The 22,418-nt window shown below is 44.7% G+C and overlaps 1 protein-coding gene across 5 annotated transcripts in view; it reads right to left on the minus strand.

The window, feature by feature from the left end:
* The window catches only part of RFX4 (regulatory factor X4), a 168,069-nt gene that overhangs the window by 9,299 nt on the left and 136,352 nt on the right, over nt 1-22,418 (minus strand). For 4 of the 5 annotated variants that reach the window (XM_021091568.1, XM_021091572.1, XM_021091571.1 and 1 more), the window contains 4 exons: nt 15,081-15,200; nt 14,596-14,757; nt 2,064-2,226; nt 354-492 (listed from right to left, as the gene is read on the minus strand). In XM_021091568.1, coding sequence (XP_020947227.1) covers nt 354-492; nt 2,064-2,226; nt 14,596-14,757; nt 15,081-15,200 — 584 coding nt within the window. The remainder of the gene's footprint in view (nt 1-353; nt 493-2,063; nt 2,227-14,595; nt 14,758-15,080; nt 15,201-22,418) is intronic. The other variant, XM_021091569.1, reaches the window with a different exon arrangement.

Below are 22,418 nucleotides of genomic sequence, written 5' to 3' on the forward strand. Positions count from 1 at the left end.
GTCTGTCTGCACCAGGAGGGGCGAGGGCAGAGGAGACAAAAGGTCCGGTCTGAGAGTGGCTGCCGGAGAAAAGGTGACAGACATGGCGGCTGACTGGTTCCAGGGAGCGAGGTCAAAGGGGAGACAGAACTAAAAACACGTGGTTGGTACCCGAGAACGTGAAAGCAAGGAGGGGTGAACACTGGCTGAGCACCCAGCGTGGGAGCCACTGGAGGGGAGAGATGGCCCCTCTCCTTGGAGGCCCACGGGCTGTGCACACAGTATGCAGAAGGTGCTTACTAGTTGTGTTAAACTGGCTGGTTCTGGCACCAGGCACACCAAGGCCTGGGCAGGCAAACAGGGCGGCGACTCACCTGTGCAGAGCTCCTGTGATAAGGAGAGTAGTGGAGCGGTCCCGAGATGGCTGTGTCGTGCGGGAGGGCCGGGTACTGGCTCTGCATCGGGGGAGGATGCTGGTTGCCATAGCTCCCATAGTTATAGCTTCCCGTGTATCTACAACGCATTAAGCACATTGGATGTGGTGAGTAATAGCAGGGAGAACACATCAGTTTGACACCTTGAAAAAAATCAACCTCCTCTATCTACTTCTTTTGCCTTTTAGTTCTTTTTCTTTTCTCCCCCATTTTGCTTCTTTTTGTTTCTTCTACCATCTCCGCTCTGCAGCTTTGTTGTGGTAGTTTTACGCTCCCAGGTGGATTTTCCTTCTCTCCCTGGCACGCGCACAGGGAGTGAAGGCCAGCCCCCGAGCAAAACATCATTAGTGACACAAACCTCTCCCCCTGGTGTGGCGAAAAGCCCCAGGTCAGAGCCTGCAGTCAAAGAGGGAAAAAAGAAGGGACACTTTGGGACTTATGTTTTTGTGTTGTTGGGGCCTCTGCTTCCCCGTCTGGGGAAGGATGTGGTGTGTTTCCATGAGCTCTCTCCTGCGGGGACACCTCAGCCAACCAGGCATCAGGGTCCAGTTCTAAGCTTGGCTCCACCACTTCCTGAGCTGTGGGACCTTGGGCTACGCACATCCTTGTTTCTCACATCTGTGAAAGTGCCGCACGTGGTTATTCTGGGGATCATATACGTGAGGACACTTGATAAAACAGAAAGTCAGGAGGAAACATAGCCTCTGACCACTAGCCTCCTGGAGAACGGCAAAGATGCTGACACCTGACCACGTGGATGTCTCATCGGCCGTTTCTGCAGAATTGGAAGCTCTCTGGAGCAATCTCAAAGTCAATTTTAAATGCGTGGAAAAATACTCTTAAGAGCCCCCCCCCCGGCCCCCCAACAAAATCATGGCTGCCCTACTGACTGGTCGGGACACCTGAACCCATGGAATTAACTTGAACTGCACCAACAGCCAGGCCTCCGAGCAGACAGGACGGAGTGATCCTCCTCCACGTCCCCACAGCTGGTCTGTTGGAACCTGGCTCGGGAGGCTCACAACACCCGCACGGGAGAGTCTCGCCTTCCTGAGAAAAAGGGCCCTTTTTAACACATACATGTTTTTCAGATCACTGCATATTCGACACCGAACAAGGAGTGTCTTCTAATAAAGAGAGTGCAGGATGGCAAAAAGCGGTCTACGACTCAGGTCACCCTTTTAAATGGGTTTGTACTTTATTCTTCACGGTAACATCACTACACAAATTGGGAGAAAAAATATGGGCAAAACAAATGATTTATCTGTCCGGGGTCCAAAGCACCACTGGATCCGCAGGGATTCCCTGAACCCCATTAGTAGCCCTCCAGGGCCCTCCAGCCTCAGGTGGGGGGAGTCAGAAAGCACTGGGACGTACCATGCAGCTGTATTTTGTGAGGCTCCAGCGTGCACAGAGAGCCAGTCGGGGGAGCTGCTGAAAAGGAGTTTTCACGCCGTGGGGGACTGGACTTGATTTATCAAGCAGGGTCACCCACGCCTACCTCACCTGTGAGACCGTCTTATGGGATGTGGGGCTGGGCACCCTGAGACCTCAACAAAGGCGCATCCTTCCTGTCCTCTGAGAAGACCCCTGCTGAAGAAACCCTGGCCTTTCAAACTTAAAAGGCAACGTCCCGGGAAAGTCACCTACCCGTGCTCCTCTCTGTGGGGGTAAACTGGGATCCTGTGTGTGACCGAGGAGGAAGGCACATGCGTACTCCTCATACAGGGCAGCTGCTGGGAGTTTTCAGCTGGGGACCCTGCCGCCGTTGTCACCGTGTAGGTTAGAGACCATGTGTATGACTGCATCGCTCCTGCAGAGACAGATGAAGATGCGTCAGGCACCCCCCTGTTTTTCCTTAGGCTGCTAATGCCTTCCCATTGCTCTTCAGCTGAAAGCGCAAACCTTTACAAAGCATGGGGCTTGGCTCCTACTGGCCTCATCAGAAGCCCCCCTCTCCTCACTGCCCTTGAACAATCGGATCCAACCACAGTAGCTTTCTTTCATTTTTCTCAGGGTGCCATGATTCCCAGCACCACAGGGCCTTTGCACTTGTGGTTTCTGCTGCCTGGAACCCTCAGGCTTCCCTTAGTACTTAGTCATTCTTCATATTTCAGTTCAAAGAGGCTGTCTTAACCCTAGGCTAAGTCAGATCTCATACTGCATGGTGGTGCCTACTACAATTTATAATCTTAACACCCATTAATGAATCGATTTAATTAATGTCTAATCCACCCACCAGACTATAAGCTCTATGAGGGTAGGGCCCACCACTGGTAGGCCAAAGATTTTCAATAAAAACTTTAAAAGGAAGAAGAGAGAAAGGAAAAATGGGAAGAAAGAGAAAGAGGGATGTAATAGAGGGACAAATGAAAGCTCAGGGTGATACAGCTGAGACAGGCGCCCCAAATAACCTCTCAACACTCAACTCAACAGGTGTTAAGGAGCCAGCAAATTGCTTTAAGCAAACATAAGTAGATTACTGGGCTCTGCCTGCCCAGGTCTTTTTGAAGATTATTAGACAGTGACCTTAACGGTGACCTATTCTATATGTAGTATTAATTCCATTAATTTGCTTTTTAATTGGATACCTTGAAGGTGCTAGGGACTGGGAAAGACACTGACAATATTTAAAACCCTCGAGAGGCTTAAGAACTTTATGAGATCGTTAGGACAAAATGTAGTAATTTAAGAAATCACTAATAGTGATAAGAAAAACTTATCAACTTAATTGCTTGATACGTTTTAGAATGTTGATATAATAGAAAGAATTAAACCTGTTTTAAAAGGTAGTGGGACTAGGATTCAGCACCTCTTTGCAGGCACAGGGGAGGCTGAAGAACCGGTTAAGGGAGGTGAAGTAAAAAAGAAAACTTTGGTCCTTCAATCGTTTCCTTTGTGCAGCAGACCATTTTCATCTTGAAACTCTTCTGGGAGGATAAAGGAAAGGTTTTCATTTTAAAACGTTAGTCCACTCCATCCCAAGGACTTTGCAAACAACCCACGGGTAGCTGCACTAACACAGAGCAGGAGAAGGAAGCAGAGGGTTGGTGGGTCAGCACTGTGCCAGTTACATGACAGCGAGGACACCCTGAAAGGTGTGTGAGAATGGCATCCTGTTTTAAAGACGTTCGTTTACTATTCGAAGAACTCTGTATCGAACCCTGCAGTAAACTGGAGAATCTTTTAGAATGCAAATACTGTCTTTTTTTTTTTTTAATGAAGTGACAAAGATTCGAGAGCATGAAAAGAGACACTATTTATTGAGCGTCTCATATAGGCCAGATACTGTGCTAAGTGCTTCACAGACACCCTTTAAGGAAATATTACCCCCAGTTCACAGATGAGGAAACCAGGAGCTAAATCTACGATAGTTTAAGGGAGCACGTAATATGGAAGATTCAAAAAGATAATATTAAAGTAGGAGTGATAAAAGAAATGAAAACAAAATTGGAGTGAAAAGTGCAATTTGGAATGAGGCAAAACATATACCCTAGAGGTCCAGATGCTTCCCATAGGCGGGCCTTAAACTTGACTCAGAGCTTCCAGGAGCCAACACTCAAAGGGACACCTGACAAGTTAGGAGCCATATGCTAGTGAGTTGCAGGAGTAGATGGTCTTTGGAATTAAGATCAAACAGGAATTTCTTTCAGATGCACCCTCCTAAAGAGGCACCAGAAAACCATTTAGCAGTGTCCTCAACAGCACCCACAGGGTGGACCCTGTGTCTGGATCTGAGGACTGTTCCTTTTCTTAGCACTGACTCCAGAAGAGTAGCATCACACACAAGTCCAGCTCAGAAAAACTTAGGATGTGATGCCCAAGGGCCCACAGTGAGGGGGTGGCCCAGTGGGGCTGAACTCCAGTCAGCTGCACATCTTCCACTTCATCCACCATAATGTCTCCTGCTCTGGGTCCTAGTTCTGCCATGCACTGGCTGTAAGATCTTGAGCCAGCCTCTTCAATTTTACATGCCTTTCATCATCTGTGAAATAGGGCTAATTATACCTAGCTTGTAGGACTGGTGTGAGGATTAACAGAGGGAATATATGTCAAAGAGCCTGGCATGTGGAGGCTCTGAATGATATTCAAGCGCTCTTCATTATGAATTCAGGTATTCTTATATCAGACTTTCCCAAAGTAGAAATCTCTGTATTTCCCATTTTAGATTCCGGGAATTAAGACAAGTTCCTTGGGTCAGATTCTCTCACCAGGGATGAAACGTCGGAACGGCAACAACGATTTAACTAATTACAGAAATTCCCAAACATGTTTTTATGCAAAGGGACAACTGTCCTTATCCATCAGTATGGCTGAAAGAACCCCTTTCTGCTTTGGGCATCGACACCATATCCCCCACCCCCACCCCCCGCAAAGACAGTGACTTTAGCAGCCTGTGTGCTGGGCCTCATTTATAATAAATGCAAGAAGACTAGAAGGAAACCCCCCCAAAACGGTCATGTCTCAGATGATTGGATTATTCACGACTGCCCTCCTCTATATTTTGAATTTCATATGAAATTATATAACTGTTATAATTTTTAAAAATACCCTTTTAATTCAAACAAGTTATCGCTGGGTGTTAAGACTGAGGTTAAAAAATGCTTAACCTTTTTTTTTCTTCATTTTGCTTATCTGTATTTTTTCTATAAAGAATATATGTTGTTTCTGTGAAGAGAAAAACATTATTAAAATATATTAAACAAATTTCACAATTGGAAAGAAATTGGAAGGGGGTGGGAAGCTTGGGAAAACAATGAACCAGCCACAGCAAGCAATTAACCCTTCACACCCCTGGGACCTCAGCAGAGCACGGCGAGGTCAGTGGATATTTAAAAGGGGCAGCCATGGAAGCCAAAGGATTTTCTGCTCCCATTAAGCAGCAGGAAGACATGGTGAGACTGGCCATCACCTGCGAGAAGGCAGCAGAAGTTACTTTTGTGAGAGTTTCTGGAGCACAGCAACTGTTCCTTATTCGTCTCTGTATCCCCAACAGAGAGTGTGCCAAATAGTAGGTGTTCAGTGAATTTTTGTTCCATTGAAGTTGTTGTTGGAGGAGTAAGTGCTGCTAGAAATAGACGTTATCAAACAAAAAGCTAGTGGAACTCTTGGGAAAATGGGCTCCTGTGGTCTGGGAAACAAAACCCCTAAATGGCCATGTGCCAGCAATCTAACAGATGCACTCAGGCAGGCTTGAGCAGACTCACACCTACTGGCTTGGGTGACAAGCCCTCTCTGCCTGGGGAGCAGAAAAGAACACCCCTCTCATTCCTTCCTCTAACAGTGGGACCTCCAGTGAGCAGTGCTGCCGCTGCTTTTTTAAAGTAACCGGTAAAAGAAAATCTGTGCAATTAACAGTTTGCGCTTAATTTTTAAGACAGCTCTAATGCTTTTTATTTGTTGGTGACACAATAACAGACCTTTCCTGTTTGTCTAAATCCCCTCTTTTTCTCTTATACTCCCCTCCTCATTCCCTCACCTCTAATTAAAAATCCGAGAATAGTGCTGAAAGTCTCTGATCTTTGAGAATCCTCTAAAGATGCTATAGGATTTGAGAACCCTATAAAGTTGTTCACATTATCGTACTGAAACTGCTAGAGAGGAACGTGTTCTTTCCTTCTTATCCCCAACAAAACATTCTTCTTCAATTTTTTTTTTCCTTGAAAAGGGGAGGTGCTTAAAAAGGGAGTGTCTCAGGATAGGGAGGGTGCTTAGAACATAATAGGCAATTAATAGTGACTGGTTAAACGAATGAATGAATGAATGACCAGCCAACATAAACCAGGCCTCATGCTAGTTTCTTTTTATACATTGACTCACTGAATGTTCACAACAACCTTTTGAGGTAAGTAATATTACCTCACCTTCCTCAAGTGAGAAAATCGGGGCCCAAGACTCAGTAGGTAAGTGGCAACTGACTTGGGATTTGAACCCAGATCTGCCCAACTGTACAGCCTTTCCACATAACAGTTGCTTCTCACCCTTGAGTGTACCCTTCAATCCCTGAGATCTTGTTAAGTTGCAGATCTGATTCAGTTGGGAGGTTGGGAGTTGAGCCAGTGATCCTGCATTTACAACAAGATTCTAAATGATGATGGTGCAGGTGGTCCATGGAGCATCCTTTGAGCAGCCAGGCCCTATGAAACACTGCCTCCTATCATGTATCCTGCATGTTGACGGCCATTACAAATCAGGAGTGATGAGACTCTGGTCATTCCCTCCCTTGGGAACTTGGACTAAATAATTTGAACCTTTTGCCCCTTGGATTCTATGAACCATCACAGACACTGCTCACATTTGGAGCAAACCTAAGTCTTTGTTAATACCTTCCTGAGAAATAAGCTCCTTTAAGTATGTCTAGATTCTAGAGCTGCCCTGACCTATATGGTCACTAGTATACATTTAAATTAGCTAAAATGAAATACAATTAAAAATTCAGTTCCTTAGTTGCACTAGCTACGTTTCAAGAGTGGTGTTTACTGTTGTGGACAGCTCAGATTAAAAAAAAAAAAAAAAAAAAAAAAAGAAACCAGAAAAACAAAAATTTTTCATCATCATGGAAAGTTCTATTTGAACAGCATTGCTTGAGAGTATTGGATACTAAACAAACATTTCCTGTAACCTTCAAAGCTGAGAAGTGAAGGAGAGTTTATGTATGCATCTGTCTCCATCCCCACTGGCTATCATCTATCCTAAAGGTGTTTGTGCTTAAGGAGAATATTTGCTGAAGTCGAAAACAACTGTTTGAGTTACACTTTACCAAAAGTTCCAGGGCCAAAATCTGCCCAACAAAACTAACCAGGGGCAGCAAATTAATCAGCTCCCAGAGAGAGAGAGATGGATTCATGACCTGGCCCCTGACCACCTCTGCATCTTCCTAGGCGGGCACCCTCTCCCTTCTGTATATGCACTGGTAAGCCCCGCTCTGCCAGGCTCTTTTCTGCCACAAGCCTTGCACATGCTGCTCCCCACAACCAACAAATGACTTTTTCTCCTCCCTGACCTTTATGTGGCTGGCTCTGTGTGAGTCTTCAGGTCTCAGATAAATGTCTCCTCCTCAGAGAGGTCTTCTCTGATCACCGTCTATGGTGGATCCCCATTTTATGCCCTTTCATAGCACTGATGACCATTAAAATCATATATTTACCTGGTGGTTTACTTCTGTATTGATTCTCTTACCCACTAGCATGTAGGTATCAAGAGGGCAGCGATTGTGGCTGTCTTTTTCACTTTTTTACCCCAGGACATGGCACAGATTAGACACAGAATTACAGTTTGCTGAATGAATGAACAAATGAACGAATGAGCAGATCCAAAGACCCCAACACAAAACCAAGACCTTGATGGTGAGAAATCAGAGGCTGATTAAACAATCTATTTTCAATTCCACACTCTATTTCCTAATTCCATTCTCTTAAAGGAAAGGAAGCAACGGGATGGAGGAGGAGGAATTCACTGGCGAGGACAACTGTAAGGTTCTGTAAATGAGTCATAGCGGCTCTGTGGCAGGGCCGCAGTGTCCACCATATCCCACTCCTGTTAGCTGTCCTCAGAATAACTGAGCTTTTGTTTTTTGGAAAGACTAGGGGCCAGTTATCTTTGTTACCACCTCGACTGATGCAGAGAAAACGCAGCTGGGCAGGCCAGATGTTCTACAGTTAGGGCTGTTTATGAGGAATGTGCCTTTATTTCTTTAGGCATCCTAGCATCTCAATGATTTAATTTGCAGTTTTTGTGTTGCAGGGAACCCTTGGTGGGAAGTTGAAAACATGAGTTTAATAGTTAACTTTTATTGTCATTGCTGAAGAAGGGAATACTTAAAATGACATCATAAACGAGGTTGTCTTAGAACCCTTTGGTGGCCTGACCTGGCCAGAGTGGAATCTGAATGTTTTGCTTTAAAAGACATTAATGAACGGCAGCCCAGTGTCATGTTAAGTGGGCTGCTCAGTTTGGATCTGCCTGCCAAGCTCGGATCCAGTTTTTCTTAGAGGAAGCTAAGGTTTCTGAACCTTGCTGGGCCATGAGGGAGGTGGCAAACCCACAAAATTAGAAGGAAAAAAAAAAGGATAAGCGGGCAAGGTTCCACCTTGTGGAAATCTGTCAAAATGGAACCCTTGCCCTAGTCTTTTATCCAGGTGCTGCCTCAGACTCTGACACACCCAGTCACAACTGGCCCTGCGTCAGGTGCAATGTGGGGTGCTTGATATTCCTTTTTTGCTTTTACACCTTAAAAACAATAAATACCACCTTCAGACATATTCTGGGAGTTCCCTTCGTGGCTTCGTGGTTAACGAACCTGACCAAGATCCATGAGGATGCAGATTCAATCCCTGGCCTCACTCAGTGAGTTAAGGATCTGGCATTGCCGAGAGCTATGGTGTGGGTCACAGACGCAGCTAGGATCCCGGGTTGCTGTGGCTGTGGTGTAGGCTGGTAGCTGCAGCTCTCATTCAACCCCGAGCCCGGGAACCTCCGAATGCCACGGGTGTGGCCCTAAAAATAATAATAATTAAAAAAAAGACATATTTGGTAATACATATAGGCATGGACAGAGAATTCAATATAGGTATAGGTGAGAGGCTGTTTCCCTAGTCTGTCATATGACTCATTCTTTACACTGCTTTGTATGCACTAGTTCTTGTATCAAAGGATACCAAAAGGTTATGTGCAATGAATGAATTTTCTCTCTGTGCTCACCGAGCAGACACAATACTGTTCTCTTTTCCACAGCTGAAAAATGGGGAGGTGTCCCTCAACAGTGGGACACTGACATGTGGAAGAGCTGCAGATATCTGATTGGCCCTGATTCTCAGCAATACATGCATCATCTGAGCAATGAGATTCAGTGTTAGAACCCAACAAGGTCACTAGACCACATAAAGTTTCACTGAAGGTGTTAATAAGCTGTTTCAGCCAAGAGTTGTTTTTAATTTTTTTTTCTCTATGTCTTTATTTCTTGCTTCCAGGTTTGGGTTCTCTTTAAAAAATGGTTTTGACTTTTTTTTTTTTTTCCTTTAATTGGTAACCACTTTAGATACTTTTTGGAAAGTAATGGTCTATAAATCAAGCAATAATTTAAAGATGGAAATAAAAATTAACATGAAAACCATATGCTGAGTTAACTTATAAAAAACATGGTGAATGCCTTTAATAAGATTTATAATAAGTGCTTGCCAATTTACAGTATTTCTCAATAAAAAATTGCATAGATTCTGAAATTTAAGAAAACTACAGTAGTAGTAGATTTCCTAATATTTAGGTGTATTTCTTAGATAATTTGTGCTTTATATTGTAATATCTATAAAGCCATACATGTTGTCAGGAAATTATGTGTATGTTTCCTCCAAGACCATGACCCAAGTGCATGCCAAGGTCTAGTCTAATTTACCAATAGAGTATTTCAAAAGTGGACTTGAGAAACATATTACAGATAGTTTTATATAGGATGACATTTTTAATGCCCCCTGGAGATATCTGAGAACAAAGCTGGAATGTGCCAAAATCTTCAAAGGTTACACTCATCTGAAGAGAACCTGTTTCACATTTGTATTTCTAAGAAGCTACTTTTACGACTCCTGACCACATTGTGCAGAAATCTCTGAACACATTTGTGCTAGTCCTGTGCCTTTGACTATCACACCTGCTATACCTGGAGGCCTCCAAATTGCTGCAGAGAAAGCCAGCAGACTCACTAGCTGGCTGAGAATGATGAAGACATCCTAGAAATCTCTCCCTCATACTCCTCCTTCCCTTTATTTTCTTGGAATCTCTTTGTTTGATCTGTTGCTAGACTGGAAGAGAGGTTCCACTCAAATTGTTTCTGCTTCATAATGCAGAACTCTTTCATTTGCATAATTTCCCTGTTTATTTTAAAAGCAAGGATGTTATCACAGACTGACTGACGTGTGTGTCTGCCGGGCGGTGGGGGTGTGGGGGACGTGTGTGGGCAGGATTATTCATGTAAATGGCTCCTAGCTGCTCTCGCTGCCCTTCCTGTGTGAGGCAGGACACTCAGGATGGCTGTCCCCAATTCCAGTCTTGGAAGGACCCCTCCCTGAGCAGCTTGCAGAGCTGTGAAAAGAACTCAAGTTCTTTCCCTTTTTATTTTCAGTGAATAAAGTTGTTCTTTTTTTTTTTTTTGGTCAAGCTGGCGGTATGCAGAGATTCCCAGGCCAGGGATCGAACCCATGCCACAGCCATGGCCTGAGCCACAGCAGTGACAACACCAGATCTTTAACCACTAGGTCACCAGGGAATTCCCAGTTGTTCTTTTCTGTACAGTTTTTCTTCCTGAGCCTTTTAAGCAGGAGCTCCAGCCCACCGTGGAGAGAAAATGGGAAGAAGGGGGGGGGGGTGTCAAGTTTTTCTTTCTCAAAGTAGAAACAAAACACCATTTGAGATGCATCTACATAAACAAATACGATACTGCTCCCTCTCAGTTTTCACAGAAGAGGATGACTCTAGCTATGGCCCCACAGTGAAATCATAGCTCGATCTAACGCTAGTTACTGACAGCCCTGCTTTCCATCACTGCTCTGAAGAACCCAGTCTCCTGTGTGCTCCCTGACAAAGGGCCCTTGGGGTTTTTTGGCATATCTCCCCCCCACACACACACACACACCCCTCTCATTCCCTCTCTGAGTAGCTCGGGTTCTGGAAACTTTAGGGAAAAATTCATCAAAAGACTCCTGGGATATATACTTTAAGTTCCCTGAAAATAACATCATGCTCTCTCTTGGCTCCAGGCCTTTGTACTACTTACTTCCTCAGCTTGGAATACCTTTTCTCTCATTATGCAGCTCCTCAGGCCTCCAAATAGAGGCTGGAGCCCCCTTGTCCTTTGTGTGCCCCCAACACCCTGACCTGTCTCCCAACTTAGCACTCATCAAGTTATGTTTTAACTTCTGTCTTGCTCATCAGAGCCCTAGCCTCTAAAAAATAAACCTCCAGGAGTTCCCGTGGTGGCTCAGCAGAAACGAATCTGACTAGCATCCATGAGGACGTGTGTTTGATCCCTGGCCTTGCTCAGTGGGTTAAGGATCCAGTGTTGCTGTGAGCTGTGGTGTAGGCCAGCAGCCCCAGCTCCAATTCGACCCCAGCCTGGGAACCTCCACATGCCATGGGTAAAAAGACAATAAATAAATACATAAATAACCTCCACAGGGCAAGGACCATGATTTGCTTATTTGCAGAACCAGCTTCTGAAGTGGTCAGCACATAGAAGCCACTTGAGAACTATTTGTTGGACAAATTGAGCAGATGAAGGGAAGGATGTGTGAATGAATGAATGCAGAGAAGATGGCACCTCAACAGACAACCTCATCCTCTTTATTTGCTCTTCAAAACAGTATAATTTAGTTCCCAAGCCATTCTAAGTACAACTAGAATACAACGAAGACCATGCTCTGAGGGTCTGGTGGAAGAGCCTAACCTGGAGGACACCTAGCTTGAAAACCACTGTGGCTCCATGAGAGGTGGGAAGGCCTGGGCCAGATGGCAGTAGTGGGCTGAGAAGAAATGGGTCGGTCAAGATTTGTGTTAGAAAAACTGGCCTTGGAGTTCCCGTCGTGGTGCAGTGGTTAACGAATCCGACTAGGAACCATGAGGTTGCGGGTTCGGTCCCTGCCCTTGCTCAGTGGGTTAACGATCCGGCGTTGCCGTGAGCTGTGGTGTAGGTTGTAGACGTGGCTCGGATCCCGCGTTGCTGTGGCTCTGGCGTAGGCCGGTGGCTACAGCTCCAATTCGACCCCTAGCCTGGGAACCTCCATATGCCGCAGGAGCGGCCCAAGAAATAGCCAAAAAAAAAAAAAAAAAAAAAAAAAGAAAGAAAAGAAAAATTGGCCTTGGCAGGTATGGAGGAGAATGCCAGCTGTCTCTCCCAAATCTGTCCCCCTTCCCTACCTGGGACCCTGCTACCCTACATTTCCTGCCTTTGCAGTTACATGAGGCCACGTGACCAAGTTCTCGCTGTTGGAATATAAGCAGAAGGGACATGTGCCACCTTCAGGCCAGGGGTTTCATGAGTGTGTTTCCCTCCTCCAGACCCACTTTCCATTTCTGTCAGCTGGTTCCACACTTGACAAACCCCTAAGCCAGTGGTCCTCACAGGAGTCAGCATCAGAATCACCCGGAGTTCCCACTGTGGCTCAGCAGTGATGAATCTGAATAGTCTCCTTGAGGATGTGGGTTCGATACCTGGCCCTGCTCAGTGGGTTAAGGAGCTGGTGTTGCTGTGAGCTGTGGTATAGGTCACAGACATGGCTCAGATCTAGTGTTGCTGTGGCTGTGGCATTGGCTGGCAGCTGCAGCTCTGATTCGACCCCTAGCCTGGGAACTTCCACATGCCATGGATGCAGCCCTAAAAAAAGAAAAAAGAAAAAAAGAAAAATTCACCTGCAGGCTTCTTAAGCAAATGGCTGGTCCCGGCCCTATAGTTTCTGATTTAGTAGGTCTGCAGTGGGCTCTGATTGTGAGCATTTCCAGCAGGTCCCCATGTGATGCTAGTGCTGCTGGTCCACGGACCACTCTTTGAGAACCACTGCCCTGGGGTATGGTGGAGCCTCCTATTGAAGGAACATGTGTTTCCAAATCGTTGCTTTGAAGAGAGCCTCCTCTCTGACCTAAATACCTTGCCAGGGCTGTTTGCATGCAGGAAATAGATTTCTGCTGTGCTAACTCCATCCATGTTTGGATCCGTCTGTTCAGTAGCTTAACCAAACCTAACACAAAAGTTGAGGCAAAGGAAAGCTGACTCCCTAATTTGGTGTTTGGGTGATTGGGAGACTAGAAGAGTAGGTTTAGATGGGGAGATGACGAACTGTCACAGACTACCAAGCTCTCCCCAAAGTCAGATGTGTGCACCTGCCCCACGCTCGCTCGCTCAGGGCCCATCAGCAGAAGGTCGTCTCTGCCTTTGCTTCCCGTGTGCCCACTCCTCTCCTTTAGCTGAGGTCTCATCTTTGGAAGCTGCCTTTGAGTTTCACCCCTCCTGCTTGCTGAAGTTCAGGGGGATGGGAAGGATCTGCCTCTCCCTCTGAACTCCTGAAGCATGCTTGGCGCCAGCCCTCACTTTACAGGCATTCATAATAGTAACCCCTTCTATCTGGACGGCACTGCACCCTGGACACTGCATTTTGGCTTTTCTTACTTCTTCAAATCCCCACAGCAGCCTTGTGGGAGAACCTGATATGTACACACACGTATACGCACACTCAGAGTACTCTATTTACTATTATACGTTAGCTAACACGTACTGCGTAATCCACATACAATATATCATTTCCCCAAGTCTGGCGAGCAAAGGCATTTGCTGAATGAATGAGTGCATGGACTTGTTTAGAGCAACTACTAACTGTGGTGCCTGGGATAAGGAATTTAACCCTTCTTTCTCCTCTGTAAAATGAAACAACAGTACCTTGCAAGTGCTATTGTGAATATCAAGTGAGGCAATTATGCGAGGGGCCTTTGTACATGGTAGAGCAACATCTGGGCATTAGCCACTAGCTGTTATTATCCTTGCAACACCTCTTCCACTTTCAAACCTTGTCTCGGCATGGAAGATCCTCCAGGTGTGACTCCAGGCTTAAAACACTCCTTGACAACCGCCTACAGGGTTTACCATGCCCAGAAAAGACCCCACACCTCCAGCCCCTGTGCATTCTGCTTACATTGTCCTGTGCCCCAGAGGCCCTTCTGCTGCACCTCTATCAATTAAAATTGAGTTTCAGCTCAAATCCCCTCCTTTGTGAGGTCTCCAACCAGAAGCACTCTTCCCTTCCGTGGGGGTCCCCGGGCAGTAGTTTGTACCTTGCGTACTGCCCGTGCCTTGATTATGGCCGCCATGACTTAGCGTATGGGTTAGACCTGTCTGCCCCATTTTCTGGTTCCTAGAGAGCTCCCTCTGTTTTCAAGAATGGCTGTGTTTTATGTTTTGTATCATTTTAATTATTTCAGTGACTTAAGATTTTATCACGCACTTAACCTGCCAATTTGCAAACAGAAGCATAAAGAATATGTACAAACGAATAAATGAATAACTGCAAGTCATCCATAAGTCAGGAGGATACTCGGGTTTGGGCACTGTTTTGGAGGGCTGAGGGATAATGTTGTTCCCAGAAACCTCTTGCTTTTTTAACCATCAACTTCCCAAACAATGCCTTTGAGGGGGACTGTTCATTACCTGTAGTGCTGAGGCCAGTGTACTCTGGGGATGGGTTGCTGACAGGGGAGGAGGGAGGTGGCACTTCCACCGACGTGGCAGACTTTGCTGGAGAAAACGATGGCACTGGTGAAGGGGTTGGTGGGGCAGCCTCTGCCAAGATAATATCTTCTCGGACGTCTGCTATGGGTAGAGAAAGGGTGGGTTCTTGTTAGCAAGTAAGAAGGCCTTTACAAAATGAAATATTCTTTCGAATCTGTGTCACATCACTCCTCTGTTTAAGACCCTTTGATGGCTTCCCATTGCCATGGTGACTGCAAAGCAACGTCTGCATACACACAGGCCCACTCTAGAGAAGAAAAAGATGTTACTGGCTTCCCACCATGTGACCTGTTCACCATAACTCAATTCTTTAGGATGCAGAGCTAAAGAAACACAGAGCAGAGAAGTAAGGATATTAAATCAAATCAACAAGGGGGGCAATTCCCAGTGACGTGCAGGCTTACCAGTGCTTCCTTCTCCCTTCATGGCTCGCATGAGCTCGCTGGCCCGCTCCTGACAGTGCAGGGATTCCAACAGGTAGAGCACGTAGTCGTCAAACATCAAGTGAATTAGGTGAAAAGACCCTGGTGAGAGGAGATCCAGACAGAAAGGTAAGTCATGTCCGCTCAGGGAAGCCCCTCTGCCCACTCAACAACATGTCACATGCTGCTCTAACATCTGTCTGAGACCCTCATTTCCCACTCAGCTGTGATTGCCTTGCAGTCAGAGGTTGCTGTCTTTTGCTGTCTGCCCACCTAGACTGGGGTTTAGCATAAGGTAAATGTCATCAACATCACAGCAAGTTAATCTTTTCCTTGCTCAACTTATTAATAGGACTCCATCAAAAATGGCGCCCATTGAGCCATCTGTCAAAACCCCTCTGAGCTCTCACACTTGCACCAGCCTCATCCCCTTTCAGGCGCCCCTCACTTTTGTTCAGTATTTGTTGACATGGTGTCTTGCATTTTTCTCTCTTCCACAAGCTCATCTTATTTCCCCTGCTGGACTGTAAGGATATCCATGGCAGGGCTTGGCCTTCTCCCTGGCGTCTACCAATGTACGCAACACAATTCCAGGAGCGTAACTGACATTTTAAAACAGCAACAACTCAATTATTTCCTTACCTTAACTGTTTCTGCGACTTTTTTTTTTTTTTTTAAGCACATGGTTCTTACAAAAGGTATTAAACTGAAAGAATTTGAGATCCTCAAGGAGTATTCTTCATTTCAAATTGAGAGTAGACTATTTCATAAAAAGGGATGTGAACAATCATTTAAAAAGGCTTTTCCGATGTGCCAGTCTCTGTGCTCAAAGCCTTATTGGTCTCTAATTTAATCTCTATGACCACCTTGTAAGGTAGGTACTTTTATTACTGTTTCAAAGTCAAGGACTCGTGTAAGATGACACAATATATTACTTCAAAACCATCTTTTCTTGCGTGCCAGCTGCCACCACACACAGGAGAACAATCAACATATGGAAAGGCTTTTGTGTCTGCTCTAAGTAGGACTCCGTGGATGCTAGAGTCAGAGAGAGGAGCCAAGCCTTCATCTTTAGTCCCATTTTCCACCTCTCAAAGGTACATCTGCATCTGGATATCCTGCTGTCCCATGAAGTTTCCTGAACTTCTCATCGACTTTTTATAGGCTGACCTCTTCGAACTTCCCTCAGGTTTGCTTTTTTAGAGGCTTTATGAGACTCACTTATCTTGGGATCCCATCATCATCAGTACCACTGTTACTGTTGTTGTCATCATCGCCACTGTCATCACACCTACCGTTTATTGAGTGCTTGCTATGTACCTAGAACTCTGCTAACTACTGAACACAGGTCTCATCCTTACAACAAACGGTGACAAAGGAGATGGTATCCTCTCTTACACATGAGCAAATGAGGCTTTCCACCAAAATCATGACGGAATTTGCCCCAGTTTGGTCTGGTTCCCTTTTCTCCTGTAGATCATCTAGTCCAGTCTCCTTATAGCACACATGGGAAAATAAAGGACTTGGTCCCTAGAAGGGCCATTTGAGTTGGGTGTTATGGCTTTTCAAGTCTCAGAAACAAAGTGATAAGGGTCATTTGGGGGCTTCTGGAGGACTCCTCTTTGATGGGACTTATTTTCTCCTTTTTAATTGCACCTGGCTTCTAATTGTGCATACACGTGCACAGTCACATACGCACACATACACGCGCACTTCATTTCAGATTATTCCTTTTGTTTGTTTGTTTTCGGCCATGCCTGCAGCATGCAGAAGTTCCCAGGCCAGGTAACTTGCACCACAGCAGTGACCAGAGCCACAGCAGTAACAATGCTAGGTCCTTAACCTGCTGAGCCACAAGGGAACTCCTTAGATTCTTTTGCGCCAGAAAAGCTATAGAAGAATATCCCTGGCTTAACTCTGACCCAAAGGTCGTGCACATCACTTCCAGTACCCCGTCTCTTCAGAATCTGCCACACCTAAGATCCTCGTGCCCACAGAGCTCAGGCCACCCTTCTCCACCCTGCACTTTCCCCACATTCTTCTTTCATCCCTAAGGTGCTGTGTCTGTTTTTTGACCGCATTTGGAATTCTGCAGGATCCAGGTTTTGTTGAGTCATTGTGAGATGCAGTTTTCCAAAACTAAACTTTCCATCCACGTCCCCAAAATGAGTCCTGTAAACTGCGGAGGAGGTGCAGCACTGTGGGGAATTGCCTTGGGCCTATCAAACTGCCCAGGTTGAGCTCCAGCTCTGCCACTTAGTGACGGGGACCTTGGATGAGTTGCTCCTTCTGGATGTTAAAAACAAAACCAGCCATTTATTGAGCCCTTGCCCTGGGGCAGCTACTGTGTTAAGTGCTGTGGATTCATCATTGCATGTAGTCCTCATCACGACCACATGAGTGATGTGCTCCTTCTGCAAAGGAGGAACTTTGAGGCTTAGAGAGGTACGGTAACTGCTCAGTGTCAACACAATCATTAACGGGCAGACATAAGAGCTGAACTCAAGCCTGATTCTGAAGTTGTCCTTTAGGCATGCAGTACAGCTCTCTAAAGGGGAACAGTCAAACCCTAGGTTACGGAAGTACTATAATGAGGAAAAGTATACACTGTGTGGATACTGGGTCGAAGAGCACCTGCATCTTCAGTCTGACAAGACAGGGCCAGATTGCGCCCCACAATCCTCTACATCCTTACTGGTCGGGTATGAAATACAGTATTTGCCATCTGAAGGGTGTGAAATGTTTTTGTCTTTATCCCCTGCATTACCCAAATTTCTAGGAAGGTGCAACCTCTTTTCCTAGGATTATTGTCCATTTCCTCTTCTGGGAACTGTCTGTTCATATTCTTTGCCCACTTTTCTATTGGGTTGTCTTTTAAAAATATATGTAGAGGGACTTATCATTATTCTGGATATTAATCTTTTGTTAGTTATGTGCATTGTGAGAATCTTCCCCTTTATTGTGGCTTTTATCTTTTAACTTTGTTCATGGCATGCTTACTGAACAGAAGTTTAAAATCTGAGTACCGTCAATATTGGCAATATGTTCCTTATGATCTGTCCTTTTTTGTGCCTTTTTAAAGAAATAATTTTCTATTCCAAAGTCATACAGATATCATCCATATTTTCTTCTAAAAGATTAAAATTTTTTTTAGATGTTTCTTTCAGAAGTGATAAGGTGTAAGTTTACTTTATTTATCCTAAAATGCTTGTCCTAGAACATTTAGCCACTGGTTTTTAATGCCATCTCTGTCACATAGATCATCTATACAGTCCTACAAAAAAGCAAGAATCTGCTAAGGCAAAGACAAGCTTCATGCAGGTCTGCCTTGGGCATTTCTGGCCTGTTTCATTACACTTTGTCTGGCTCTGTCCAACGACCACATCATCTTATTCCTTAGTAACCTGAATATCCTCTGGTAAGAAGTCCCTACAACTCTTTTTATCTTCAAAATGACTTGATTATTCTCAGCCTTTTGGTTTTCTATGTGAATTTTGACATCAGATTTTCAAAATCAAAGGAAAATAGTTAAGAACCAGATGGGAATTCCACTTGATTTATATATTTAAAGGGCATATATTCTTTCTTTCTTTTTTGTCTTTTTGCCTGTTCTAGGGCCACTCCCACGGCATATGGAGGTTCCCAGGCTAGGGGTCCAATTGGAGCTGCAGCCACTGGCATACGCCAGAGCCACAGCAACACGGAATCTGAGCTGCATCTGCAACCTACACCACAGCTCATGGCAATGCTGGATCCTTAACCCACTGATCAAGGCCAGGGATGGAACCCGCAACCTCATGGTTCCTAGTTAGATTCGTTAACCACTGAGCCACGACGGGAACTCCAAAGAGCATATATTCTTGATATTGAATTTCTCCAAACATGAACAGGGTATAGGTCAATAATATTTAAAAATCTTTTTCCTTGAAGGTCTCAAAACATTTGTTAGAATTATTTTACGGATATCTTTCTGTTGATATTATGAATGGGATACATATAGGTACACAGATATTGATAGAGATAAATAGGTAGGTATTTAATTATATTTTCCAGTTAATGCTAAGAATGCCAGGGATTTAAAAAACAAAAACAAACAAAAAAACCTTCAGCTTTTAAACCTACCTAAACTCTTTTTTGTTCTATTAATTTGTAGATTCTCTTTTCTATTCAGCTGCACCTTCAGCCTATGGAAGTTCCCGGGACAGGGAATGAATCTGAGCCACAGCTGTGGCAACACCAGATCCTTAACCAACTGCGCTGGGCCAGGGAATCAAACCCGTGCCTCAGCAGTGATGTAAGCTGCTGCAGAAACAATGCCAGATCCTTAACCCACTGTGCCACAGTGGGAACTCCAGATTCTCTTTTGTCAGACATCATGATGTGTATAAATAAAGATAATTGTGTTTTCCTTTCCAATCCTTATAGTTCATTTCCTTTTCTTTTTTCTTTTTCTTTCTTTTTTTTTTTTTTTGGCTTTTTAGGGCCATGCCTGTGGCATATGGAGGTTCCCAGGCTCAGGGTCAAATGAGAGCTATAGCCTCTGGCCTACACCACAGCCACATCCACGCCAGATCCGAGCTGTGTCTGCAACCTACACCACAGCTCATGGCAATGCTGGATCCTTAATGAGTGAGGCCAGGGATCGAACCCACAACCTTATGGTTCCTAATTGGATTCATTTCCACTGCGCCATGATGGGAACTCCTATTTCCTTTTCTTATTACATTGGCTGGGATCTCCAATACATATCAGAAATAGCCTTAGAAGGCATTTGTGTCTATTCATCACTCGAATGGGAAGACTTCTAAAGTTTCACCACTTAGTATAATGTTTTCCACAGATTTTTGGATGTCCTTTAACATATTACATAAATTCCCTCCTAGTCCTCATTTTCCAAGAAGTTTTAAAAATTATACTTGACTACTGAATTGTATCAAATACGTTTTTCCCTCTGAATCTATAGAGATTATCATATGATTTTTCTCTTGTAAGTTGCTAATGCAGTATGTTAATTAATTTTCTGACTTTGAATCACACTTGAATTCTTGGCATAGGTGTTATTAATCATGATTTTTAAAAATCTGTGACTGGATTTGATCTGCTAGTATTTTATTTAGAATTTTTTTCGGAGTTCCCATTGTGGCTCAGAAGGTTACAAATCTGACTAGTATCCATGAAGATGCAGGTTTGATCCCTGGCCTTGCTCAGTGTGTTAAGGGTCCAGTATTGCCATGAGCTGTGGTGTAGGTCGCAGACACAGCTCAGATACTGCCTTGCTGTGGGCTATGGTGTAGGCCAGCAGCTGTAGCTCCAATTTGACCCCTAGCCTGGGAACTTCCATATGCCATGGGTGCAGCCCTAAAAAGAAAAAGAAAAACAAAAAAAAGCATAACTTTTTCATCTATATTTATGTGTGGTTGAGTTGTAATTTTCTTTTCCTCTACTGGTCTTCCAAGATTTTGAAATCAAGATTATATTAGCTTCATAAAATTAGTTATAGAGCTTTCCTTCTTTTGTTTCATTCTCTAAAACACTAATTTTCATGTTCAGTTTTCATATACTAAGAATTTTATGCTTCTTAGAAGTTTAGTGAAATTTGCTATTTACGCCTGATGTTTTTTGAGGGAAGAGACCTTTTCATTAAGTGTGGTTACTATTTGATTTTATTTCTAGCATCCTATTTTATATTTTGAGTTTACCATCTTTTTTCTATACTATTATCTTCTCAATTCTTGCATTTAAGTTTTCACATTTTTCTGTTTTTCCTTGTTAAATTATTATTGTATTCTTTTAGTGATGATCATACATCTTATACATCTGACTTGCACAGATACTGTGAGAATTAAATGGTAGTGTGTGCTTCCTAAATATTTGTTATAAAAAATAACATTAACCTGCCTTTGCTTCACATTCTACCACAGCTTCCTTGTCTGTTATATTGAGGGCAGTAATAGTGGACCTCATAAGTTGCAAGAATTAAATGAGAAAGTGCCTGATATTATGTCTAGCGTACGCTAGGCCCTGAATAAACACTTCTTTGTTTGTATCATTAGTGTTCAAAGGAAGAAAGTGAGAAGAGGCAGTGGCAGTGTGGCTGTAGCACAGGACAGATCTGGAGTGTGTGTGGGGGGTGTTGGGGAGGGTAGCTTGGCTCATTTTGCTGTGTGTCCTGGGCAAGCCTCTTCTCCTCTCGGGTCTCTGAAAGCAATGCCTGCCTCCTGGTGCTTGGCAGAGACCTGAGTGACATTTTGAACGTCAAGATCCTGCAGCTTAGCAGGTTCTGGGTAAGAGGGCCAGGACAGGACATCTAAACATTGAGAAGCAGTCTGGAAGGCTCTGCCACGGCCACGTGGTCTGGGAGTGCCTCTCTGGCAGAACTGCTCCCACATGGCCTCCCCGGCCCTGCCCCAGTAGATGATGCTAGGCCAGAAAACAAGTGTGTGAAAGGGTGAAAACCTGGGGAATGATACATAGTCCTGCCCCCTTAGCTATCAAGTCCCCGGCAGCTTTCCATACCGTTTTATGCCAAAGCACTTCTGGAACTGCTGTTGCTTTCCGGGTGTTCCTAACAGCGAAAGGGGCTTCCGGTGAAAACTCAGAGTGAAGGGGTAAAGGCACCTGCACTGACTTGGGATCCAGGTTCCTACTAACTGATCAGAGCAGTCACCTGAAAATGAGTTGGTGGTGGTGGTGTTGTAAGTGGAACTTCTCATTTCCTCAGCCCCATCGGGATGAAAAGTTCATTGCCCGCTAGCCTACCTTTGCTGATTCATTTTGCTAAAAAGTGCTGCTTACAGCAAAGAAAGAAAGTCTGGCTACTTTAGTTCACAGCATCGGCTCGTTCAGTGAAAAGGAATTAGGGAGAAAAGAGTGAAAAGGAATTAAGGAGAAGAAAGGAGTCAACTACCTTTGAAAGAGGCTGTTCTGGGAAGAGGTGATGGAGTCCCCGCGGGATCATTGTGATATTCCACACGATCATTGTGACGGTCGGCCTGCTGCTCGGACACACAAACCCTGCACCATTCACAGCAACGCGGATCGTGTGGGAGTTATAAGATATATAGAGCTGGCCCCTGCGGCTGGGGGAGGGGCCAGGGAACAGAGGGCTCTTTTTCCTAATTAGCTGTTTTTATACAGGGAACACATGACCCAAACACAACCACCAACTGTGTCTTTGACATATACAGGCAGAACGGGGGAGCTGGGCTTTTGTCTGCCACAAATTCTTTCAACTTGCCTGTCACCCCAAGCTGCACAACTCAACAATGAGTCGGATGAGCAGGACCATTTCAGAGAGTTTGCTAAATGGACTTGGAGGCA

The sequence above is a fragment of the Sus scrofa genome, chromosome 5, assembly GCF_000003025.6.
Source record: "Sus scrofa isolate TJ Tabasco breed Duroc chromosome 5, Sscrofa11.1, whole genome shotgun sequence".
Classification (NCBI taxonomy): Eukaryota; Metazoa; Chordata; class Mammalia; order Artiodactyla; family Suidae; genus Sus; species Sus scrofa.